The following is an 11,016-nucleotide window of genomic DNA, read 5'->3' on the forward strand; positions in this document are numbered from 1 at the left end:
GGAGTCCTAGCCTGGCTGCTGAGATCTTAGCCATTCCCCTCCCCCCTCCCCCCCAGTGCATCTGCTGAAGAAACTTTCATAGTAAACAACTCTGGCCAAAGCCCTGCAGAGATCACATGACCACCCGCAGGCCTGGGTGCGATATTAACTCTTTCACTGCACAGATGAAACTTGCAAAACATTGATCCTCTCTCAAGTGAAAGAGTGAAGACACGTAGAAGACAACATGAGACACTGAGGTCAAAAAAGAAGAAGTCAAATTCCAGATGGGAGAAGAATGAGGAGATGCCTTAGTTTTGGGCTGAAATCCTCTTGTAAGGCTATGGAGAAGAATATAATTGATTCATCAGACTCTTTTTCCCTGTAACTCATTAAATGCATTGGGGGGATGTAGCGTTCTAACCACAGCCATGAACAGAGGCACCAGTGTTGAAATAAGTAGATGTTGCAGTAGCTGTGATCAAATGAGAAGTTTGAACAGAAAGAAATGAGAGAGATGAGATGAGATGAGATGATGAGATGAGATGAGATTGAGATGAGATGAGATGAGATGAGATGAGATGAGATGAGATGAGATGAGATGAGATGAGATGAGATGAGATGAGATGAGATGAGATGAGATGAGATGAGATGAGATGAGATGAGATGAGATGAGATGAGATGAGATGAGAAACATTGCCCCAGGAATGGAAGAAAACCTCTTTTTCCCAGAGATGGATGAAGAGAACTTTTGTTTTTATGCTACAACAGCTCATCCTTAAAAATGGCACCCCCATAAGTTGACATGGCCCAGGAACACAGCTGTGAGAAGGCTGTGAAAGATGGGAGGGACTTCACAAATGCAGATTCCCGGGCAGTTGCTATTAGTGAAAATTAAAAACCACAAGCAAACTGTTTCTTGTGGAGAAGTCTCTATGGTGTGGCAGGAGAGACTCCTCTCCCTAAGTGAACTGAAGAAAGACTATTTTAGAGGTGATAACTTGACTGAAAAGACCAGGTTTTGTCTCTGTACATTGTCAGCGGCAAAGGAAAGAGGATTTGGGGAGCAGAAAAAGTGTTTTAAAGGTTTATTCTGATTCTTATTATTCTTCATTTAGTTCTTTTAATAAAGTTTTCTGTATACCCTTTAAAATTTGAGCCTGCTTTGCTCTCCTGTTAATTCTTATCTTGCAGCAGAAAATGAGTAATTCTAGTGGGTGCATTGGCATTTGGCCAGCGCTCAACCCACTACATTATTTGGTGCATTGGCCAGGAAACAAAAAATTGGTGAACCAAAACCGCTACACGAAATTGGTGTTTCTGCCTGTTTTCGAACTGAAACAGCCACAGAGGGTGAAGGAGCAGCTGATGCTGGTAGTGAGTGAGCAGTTTCCTTCATGTGGAATGCTGTTCTGGCCTGTCTGTACTGGTTGGTTTGAGCCATGTTGGGTGGTAGTGTTTGGGGGGCATATCTTTTGGTTTGCTAATGATGTGTTGGGGTGAGGAAGGCCTAGGCCAATGTACTTTATGTAGTTAGGCAGGTCCCCCTGACCGCTGGTGTGACCACAGGCAGGAGCATCCTGGGCCAGTTGTTGTTGTAGGAGAACAATGAATAGTGCATGTCCTATGCTTTTTTTTGGCTTTTTGGTGTTTCTTGGGTGGGCTTGGTAGCACTGAGGTGCTGTTCCTTGTCCAAATCTCCCCAGGCCTTGGTGGGCCCCTTCCTTGCCTCTTTCAGGTGCACTTTGTCCATGCCACCCTGCTAGGCCACAAGCAGTGCTGTAGCGTTGCTGAATGATTGTGATGGGGTGGTGGAGATGGCTTTCATATCTTGGCAGTGGGAGACAGTTTGGAAGGGAGAGGGGTAGTAGTAGAAGAGGAGGAGTGTGTAGGGCAGGCAGCATGTTGTTTGGGCAAGTATGTGCTTGAGGGTCCAGCATCAGTGGGAGATGTCTGTGGACTTGGAGGGATATGGTGGGTCCCTGAGAGTGGCCTGCTGTCCAGAGCCTTCAACCAGGGCAGGAGGCATCAGTGGGATGGGCTGCAGGAGGGAGGCTTATCCCTGCTTGCCTGTGGAGATCCTGTCTTTGCCCTTCATGCATATGTATGATGGCCTTCTTCTCCTTAGAGCACAGCAATTTTCTCCAGTGCATGGACTGTGTCACAGCCTGGCCCCAGCCTCACCATGGTCATGCCTGTTTCCCTGTTGGCACAGGCACATGACTGGAAAAGGTATGAGCAGTGCTGAGCAATCCCAGCCCTTGCTGCTGTTGCCTCCACTCAGTCTGTGGCTGCTGATGTTGGCTTGAGATGGGCATTTGATGCAGGTGTGCTTGGTGGGGGACAGGAGCTGGTTGACTCTTCATCTGCCACATGAGTGTGTCCACATGTTCAAAGCAGACACAAGCTTTGAGTTGGACATGGTCCCAGAGGCAGGTGCAGATGAAGTCCTGGATGAGCCTGAAGTATTTGTTGATACTGAATGGCAGGTTGTGAGGCCCTTGGCCTTCAAAGAGCATGCCATTGGCTGGCATGCATTGCTCCAGGTGGTGGATGTAATGCTGGAGGTTGTTGAGGAGGTCCTGCCATGCCTGGGTATCCCAGTGTTGGGGAGTGCTGGGACTGCTGAGGATGTACAAGAGGTGCTGGAGGATGTGGAGGGCAGTGGCGACAGCTTGCTGTGGGTGGTTGATGTGGAGAAGGATGTTGAAGGCAAATGGCACATGCTGGTGGTGGCAGGGCTGAGCTGTCCTGGGGGAAGGTGATGTCACAGGGATGCAGGTGGCAGCAAGCAAGGGCTGTGGCAAAAGCCAGCAGGAGGAGTAGGAGCACCAGGGCACCATGCTGCAGGCAGGGCTGTGGGTGCTGCATGGCAGGAGTCTGGTCCGGCTTGGTGGTGGGTGAGAGTAAATGCTGTGCTTGGATTGCTTCTGGGCAGCCAACTTTAGATGTTTCTGTGGCCTTTCTTTCATCATCATCTAGACAGCATTTCTGTTTACATTTTCAGTTTTGCTTTCTGTTTACTTTCTCCTGAGGGCTGCTGTTGAAGTGTGGGGAAAACCTGGCTCCTGTGTGTTGCTTTAAGAGTATGGATTTAACTTTTGCCTGACAGAGCATCTTCAAGGACTCACTGAGACAGTTTCACAAAGTCCAATATAGATAGTTTTTTGAGGGGACAGGTTCAGAATTGCTGTTGATAAATGCTCTTTGCTGTGTTAATGCTAAATATCCTAAGGCCAGCCAATGATTAATTAAGCTAAGAATTCACAGTTCACTAAGCTTAACTTCACATTTAATTAAGCTTACTTTCATCTGGGTGTCATCTGCTAAGTGCAATTTCTTACTGAAAGAGGCATCTCTGCTAAGGGAGAAAGGAAAATGAGTCAGTACTGTCAATCTGCCCAGCAATCAGTGAAGTGTCTCCTCTTAAGGAGATGTTTCTCCTCTCCACCAAGTGTTTGCAAAGGACCAGATTTATAATCTTGAGGAGATGAGACTAGGTCATAGTTTGTAAACTTCTAACAAGACTTGTTATGTGTGGATAAGGGAGTATGAGGCTAATGTCTGATAGAGAGGCATGGGTGCTCTTCTGTGAGGCTTCTGTGGTTGTTTTTCCAGCTTCATTGAGACATCAAGCTGAGGCCTTTGCTTCACCCCAGACATCATTCAGTTGTTAAGATAAGCATGCCCTTGCTCAAGCCAGGTGCAAGATAAGCAAGTGGCTCAGCTCACGTTCTTGCTCAACTAGTCTCATCAATTCTCCACATTTTGAGGCAGCAAGCCTGACAGTTTTCTACACTGTGCTGTTATGGTTCAGTGGGTGATGAAAGCATGGTGGCAGAGGCTTTTGGGGTAGCTGTACTGGGGATGCATTTTAGGGTTTCCTTTTTGTCTCTTTTGTGAGTGGTCTTGCTTGGTTTTATTTTCAAAGTTGTCAGCCAACATCTATTTTTCTTATTTCATACTCTTATTATTTGTATATATGAGTTAATGTACGCTTTCTTTTATTTCTTATTGACAAACATTTTTAGTTTGTTGGTCTTTTTTTTTCCCCCTTGTGAAATATGCCAATCACTTGTTTTAAAATTTAAAAAGTTTAATAGTAATAAAATGGTTATAAAAATAGTAATACAAATTAGAGCAATAAGAATTTGGACTATCAGAGTTAGGACAATAAAGGACAATAAAAGCAAAGAATATGAATGTTCTGATGCTTTCTTTAAAAAAGCATGGCTCGCTAACAAAGGATTAACCCTTAAAAGCAATAGCCTGTTGCATATTCATATATCTCATACATGATGCATCCATTCCTTTCAAACTAGGGATTTCTCTGGTTATTGTCAATTCCCCCCCTTCCTCTTGTAAATCATGGTCAGACTCCATGGAGTCTGCAAGGAGACTAGTTCTTCATGATAAGGAGGCAATAATTCTTTCTCTTTGGGATTTTAGTGTCTTGTTGCTGTTATCTCTGTGCGAAGAATTTCTTGATTATCTCATCTCTTTCTTGAGCTAGTTAAAAAGTATCTTACATAGCATAGTTTCTATTTTAACATTATGTTATAACCTAAAACTATATTTAACACACTACTTAAGAAAATTAATACAGCATAACTTTCTACCATAACACATATAATATTAATTTTAATATTTGTGAAAAGCTAATCATAAAATACGCATTTTTCACAGCCCCCACCTTTCCCTATAACATCTACAACCTTGCTGATGGAAGAATGTTTCCTCTCTCTCTGCAAATATCTTGAAGAATGTTTTTGGGGTCATATGTCATTTCCCCCCAGTTTCTCCTCAGTGTGTTGATATTTATAAATAAATGCATAAATGTTGTGAAGGTTTTTCCATCAACTATGCATGCAATGGTTGTGGTTTTGCGGTATTTTTATTGTGTTTTGAATTTGTTGTGGAAATTAGGCAACATTAGATGTATGGGAGGCAGGAACTGGTAGAAATAATTGTCTTTGACATGCTGGTCTGTTTACACCTTGAAAGTGAAAGCGGGCAGAGTCCCAAGTGCAAGTCATCACTGCTTCCTGGGAAGCTTCCAGTAGAAAGAGGTACTGGTGGCTGCTGATGCAGGGAGTTGGGGGAGGAGTATGTGTATGTCTTTTAAAATTTAATTCAATTTCTTAATGCCTATGTTCATGCTATAAATTCTCACTGCGTTGTGTTTTGGGAGTTTTGTTTGTTTTGTTTGTTTTAATTTTGGTGTATATTACATTGGGATATGTGACGGTGGTTGCCGGGGTGCGTAAGAATTGCCTGGCTAGCTCCACAGCACGCCAGCAGCTTCTTGGGACCGAGCTCTCCCCGGCAGAGGGGGAGATGGCCTCGGCCGTGTCCGAAGATCTGGCAAAGCTTGTGCTCCAGCTAAACGAGGTCGCATGAATGATGGAAAGGAGGCTAGGCAGGTCTCTGCAGCAGGGTGAGTTTTATTGAGGGAGAGGAAGGGTACATATTCAGGTAATGGCTGCAGGGATCTGCCCCCAGGGGGGAGGAGATTGCAGAGTGATAAAGGTTTCCAGAAGGGAGGAGCGACCCACCTCCTGGCCAGTAACAAAACAGCACTGAGTGATTGATTTAACATAGTAACAAATAGGAGGCTTGTTGGGGAGGGACAGCAACTTCTGCTCCAGTCACCTTCTGCCCACGGTAGAAGATTCTAGGGACAGGGTGTCGGCAGAAAGTGATGGACAGGGAGGTTACCAGGGAAACATGGGAGGGGTTTACAAAGAAGCCATGGCAACTAAGGAGGGGAGTAAAGACTGACATACAAAATGGCGGGAGTTCCCTAGGCAACCAGAGGATTGACATATCACAGAGGGGGAGAAACGGAGAAGGGAACCTGAGGCAGGTGCCATCTTAACACAATTTGACTTAATACAGAATAAACTTTAAACTTTAAATGCAAACTTAAAAAACATATAACAGCAACTGAAAAGCGGTCGCATTGCGCACCGCAACAGGTGGTCACAAGGGTTCTTGGGTGAAGGAAGAGACGAGATCCTTGACTCCATTATCAGAAGGCTTGATTTATTATTTTAAGATATATACATCTATTATAACTATACTAAAAAGAAAAAGAAAGGAGAGTTCCAGAAGCTGCTAAGCTAAGAAAGAAAAGTAAAAGACTGATAACAAACGCCACTCTCCCGGACTGTGTCCGAGAGCCCTCAGTTCTGGATTGGCTATTATTTCTAAACATCCAAGATGGGCCAATCCAGACTGACCTGTTGCATTCCACAGCAGCAGATAACCTACTGTTTATGTCTATCTCTGAGGCCACAGATTCTCAGAAGGAAAAATCCTAAGGAAAGGATTTTTCACAAAGAGAATGTCTGCGACAGGGATATGATATCTTTTCTGTTAATCTGTTGCAGGCTGCCTGTGTAGTAGATATCTTATAAATGCCTTAGCTGGTGTGCGTGCTACCTAGTGAGCTGCTTGGTGGAACTTACTTCTGTTACATCAGAACACATTGATTTTCAGTCCTTTTCTGTCTTGCATTTTGAGTCTATTCCTGATATGTCAGTTTTGACTTTAGGCACCTTCTCCTGCATGCCTTCTGTAGCTCAGGAAATACCCATGTTGTCTGATGAGCAGAGTATCTCTTCTGATGTTTTCCTATGGGTGGGAATGAAATGTAGACGTAACTGGTTTGCACTTGTATTTTCTAATGCTTTTTGTTTGGAATGTGTGTATGCACAGGTGTGTGGGATAGGGATATTCAGTGCTGATGTGGTTTTCCTGTCATGGTTTAACGCCAGCCAGGCACCAAGCCCCAAGCAGCCACTCACTCACTCCCCCAGCAGAGGGATCAGGGTGAGAATCAAGAGTAAAACCTTGAAAACGTGAGTTGAGATACAGATAGTTTAATAGGAAAAGCAAAAGCTGCACACACAAACAAAACAAAACAAGGAAGTAATTCACTGCTTTCCATGGGCAGGCAGGTGTTCAGCCACCTTCAGGAAAGCAGGGCTCCATCACATGTAAATGGGGACTTGGGGAGACAAACTCCATCATTCCAAATGTGTTCCCCTCCTTCCTTCTTCCTGAAGCTTTATATGCTGAGCATGATGTCTCATGGTCTGGAATATCCCTCCAGTCAGTTGGGGTCATCTGTCCCAGCTGTGTCTCCTCCCAACCTCCCACTCACCCCCAGCCTCCTCCCCAGCATGGCCGTACCAGGAGCAGAAAAGGCCTTGACTCTGTGTAAGCTCAGCAATAAGAAAAACACCTCTATATTGTCACCATGATATTTTCTGAAAAATCCCTTCACCAGGATTTCTTCTCCTGGGAAAATGAGAAGCCTCAGCTTCTCCATGTTTTGCTGCTCTGGAAGGTGGTCTGGAGATTGTTTATCCAAACATGTGAATTGTTTTAACTTAATGACCAATCACCATCAGTTGTGTCAGACTCTGAGGCATCAGTCACAAACTTTCATTATCATTCTTGTTGAGCCATCTGATTATAATATAATATAATATAATAATAAATCAGCCTTCTGAGAACATGGGGTCAGGTTCTCATCTCTTCCCTCGTCCTGGGGACCCTCACAAAGACCACACTATATTATCAACCCTGTGTTCAGCACGAATCCAAAGCATAGTCCCATACCAGCCACTGGGAAGAAAATTAACTCTACCCTGGCTAAAACTAGCACATCCTCTACCTGAGGGGCAGTGGTAATAATTGCAATCCTTAGATCCTGTTCTCATGGGGATTTGGTTTTATTTTTTCTGATTTATATAGGGGAAAAATGCTACTATGTCAGTTCCAGTTCATGTCCAATGAATCCTGTTCAGATCTCTTTTCCAAATCTGCTTTTTGCATTGTGATGGTCCTTAGAAGGAGATGGGAGTGCTGCTTTTGAGTAACCTGCAAAGATTTTTAATATGAATTTGGTTGTTTTGCTAAGTGATTCATGCTGGAGGTGCTGAGATGGAATTAACTGGGAAGGAAAGAAGGATGAAATATAACACAGTTTCAAATTACAGAAAACACCTGCAATACTAAATCCTTGCCAGATGGTTTCATGTTCAGTGATGGAGGACTGGGTTTAGGAGATGGGAGGGATGGGCAGAAATGCAGCAAGGCAGAAGGTGCTGGGGAATTTGCAGAGAGGGGTATGAAGGAGGAGGATGCTTTTCCAATGTTGAAGACTGTGAAAATTGATACGTAAATGGTTAAAGCATTAACTCTTTGTGCTGGTTTGAAGGCAAGCCAGTAGGAGGAATTAACTCCACGCAAATATGTTGCAAGAGATTCCAAATCAGAACTACAATTTAATACGACAATTACAAAAATGGCAATACTACAGGAACATTGGCTTAAACCAACAAAATCAGAATATAACCTGACACCCTGTTGGTTAGGGTGGTGGTAGCAGTCCCGTTAGAGTGATGGATGTGGCCTGGTCAAAGCAGTGATCCTGTAGAAAGGTCTGGTCCTTCTCTGGAGGTCCAGTGGTTGTATCATGCTGTCCCAGATTACATACAGGCAGGAATGTTTGGTTCCTCCCTCGGGGCAGGGAATTTCACAGTGGGATGATGTAATTCTATGAGTCATGCTGGTGAGTCCTTGATGTCCCATTAGCAGGGATGCCCCCCCCCCCTTTAGGCTGTGTGCATTGGGCAGCTGTTGTAAACAAGTGACTATTAGCAGCTCATCAGAAGGTGATATAGGTGGTGAAAGAATACATACCCGACATTATAATGCAAGATACTCGATGGATTGGAGGTGGTTGGGAGAAAACCATGAGAATTAGGAGGAAAATTACTTAGTAGAGTACCAGCCTCATATGTGGAGTTCACCCAGAAAGGGAAGGGCAAATTTTTCTCTTTTTGTCCCAAACTGAAGACAAAATATTGCTTTGGTTTTGCTGGCATGTCCTGTCTAAGTGAGAGCTTTCTAGGGTGAAAATTTCCTTACCTTCCTGTAGAAGAATGATCTAGGGCAGTGGTCTCCACCTTTTTTGATTGCACCACCTCATCAGCAAAAAAAATTATGAGCACTCCCAATATATTTTTATTTATAAATTATATATGTATACTATTGTACTAATATGTATGTCATAAAGCATACATGAAAATAAAAAAGGATGAAAATAAAAAAGGATGAGAACAAATTTTTATTTTCATGCCAATTTTAATTTTTTAAAATTGTATTTATTAATTATACCAGAACCAATTTCTTCATGCACCCCAGTGGATTGTCTTGTGCACCTCACTTCAGAGACTACTGATCTGAGTTCTCTTGTAACACAGTTTAAGTAAATTTTCCAATCATCAGGTGGTAACTTGTGAAAAATGGGTATTTTATTATTGGCTTTTTGCAAATATTAAAATGAATATTATATGTGTTACATTAGAAAGTTATGCTGTATTAATTTTTTTTAAGTAGTGTGTTAAATATAGTTTTAGGCTATAACAAAATGTTAAAATAGAAACTATCTGTGTGGGATATTTTTTTAAAGAAAGGAATGAGGTACTTGCACCAGATAGCAGTCACAGGACACCTAAATCTTTCTGAGAAAAAGAATTTATTGCTCCATTATCAGAAGAAACTAACTTCTTCCCACCTTGCTCAGTCCTGAAGATGCAGTCAGGATTAAGAGGAAGAAGATGACACTGACCAGACAGACTCCTTTGTTTGAATGGAATTTATGCATCATGTATGAGATGTATGACTATGCAACAGGCTATTGTTTTTAAGGGTTAATCCTCTGTTAATGTGTGTCCTTTTTCGGGCTTATGCTGCCCAGAAAAAGGTACCCAGACTGTCCGTAACTCTTTGCTTTTATTGTCTCGTATTGTCCTAAATCCTAATTGTCCAAATTTTCATTACTCTAATTATATTACTATTATTATAACCATTTTATTACTATTAAACTTTTAAAATTTTAAAAACAAGTGATTGGTGTTTTTCACATAACTCTTTTTCAACAGTTTTTAAAATAATTGTGCTGTTTTCCTAGCTGATGTTTTTTACTTTTAGAAAACAGAGCATGTTAAAACCTTTAGACTCTTTAGACTACATCCACATTGTGATTATGGTCCTGGCTTCAACCTAGGTCTTTGACCTCTGATGGTCTGTTGCTCTTCCAGACAGTCTCGCTGGAATATGACAGCTCAGAGCTGCGGGTTGGGAGGGGTAAGCGTTTAGTAGTTGCCTTTAATTTCCCATTAAGAGATTAAGTATTTGTCTATGATATTAAAAAAGTCTGTAAAATAGGTTTATTTTGAAGTTGAGGATACAGGTAAACCTTCAGCTATGCTGTACATGATAAGGTCAGTTTCTGCCCAAACTTCCTTTAGTTCTTTTAAAAATTTCTTATGCTTATAAGAAATATAAGGGTTATATTATAAAAAATATAAGGGTTCATAAGAGTTGTCCAGCTCTGTTATGATTTCAGCATTTCAGCTATCAATAAATGATTATGTCTTTTTCTAAGGATTACTACGGAATTACATTTCCTGCTCCTGCAACCTTGACAGGCAGAGATGGAAGCCTTGCTAACAACCCCTTCTCAGGTGAGTATTATTTAAACATGAGGATGCTGAGTGAGATGTGCTGGTCATCCTGCTGTTGCTGAAAAAGCAGTCATTTTCCCCTTCTGTAGTCAGTTAAACCCATCAGGCCAAACTAGCCAAACAAAAGCAAGCATCTCTCTCTAAACACTGATGTTTATATTTTTTTCATTTCTTTTTTTTTCTTCATGGTTTTGGTCAGTAATTCATATGTGACTCACCGGTTCTTGAGAGTAAGTTGGATGCCCTTTGAGAATAAGTGCAAAATTGTTACAAATTTAAATGTTAGTGTCATCTAGTGTCCTTCCCAAGTGCATATAGGTGCTTGAAAACTATTTCATAGCTTAATCATTCTTCTTGAAATTTGACTGGCTTGCTTTCCTTTGTTTACTGCTATTTTAGTACTTGTATGTTCTCAGCAGGAGCTGCCTCTATCAGGGTCCCTCTCACCCTCTCCAAATCTAATGGACTTCATTCCCAAAAGCATCTGGTCTAA

At 42.2% G+C, this 11,016-nt stretch overlaps 2 protein-coding genes across 2 annotated transcripts in view; one reads left to right on the plus strand and one right to left on the minus strand.

Annotated features, from left to right (window-relative positions):
• The window catches only part of LOC102036168 (interferon-like), an 8,638-nt gene extending 5,788 nt beyond the window's left edge, over positions 1-2,850 (minus strand). Inside the window, 2 exon segments of the mRNA XM_031065260.1 lie at positions 2,339-2,742; positions 2,744-2,850. Coding sequence (XP_030921120.1) covers positions 2,339-2,742; positions 2,744-2,850 — 511 coding nt within the window.
• A 2,466-nt stretch (positions 2,851-5,316) lies between these two features.
• LOC102036338 (ubiquitin-associated protein 2-like) overlaps positions 5,317-11,016 on the plus strand; it is a 19,086-nt gene continuing 13,386 nt past the window's right edge. The window contains exons 1-3 of the mRNA XM_014311282.2: positions 5,317-5,370; positions 10,098-10,133; positions 10,445-10,523. Coding sequence (XP_014166757.2) covers positions 5,317-5,370; positions 10,098-10,133; positions 10,445-10,523 — 169 coding nt within the window. The remainder of the gene's footprint in view (positions 5,371-10,097; positions 10,134-10,444; positions 10,524-11,016) is intronic.

Source organism: Geospiza fortis, unplaced genomic scaffold (assembly GCF_000277835.1).
Source record: "Geospiza fortis unplaced genomic scaffold, GeoFor_1.0 scaffold516, whole genome shotgun sequence".
Classification (NCBI taxonomy): Eukaryota; Metazoa; Chordata; class Aves; order Passeriformes; family Thraupidae; genus Geospiza; species Geospiza fortis.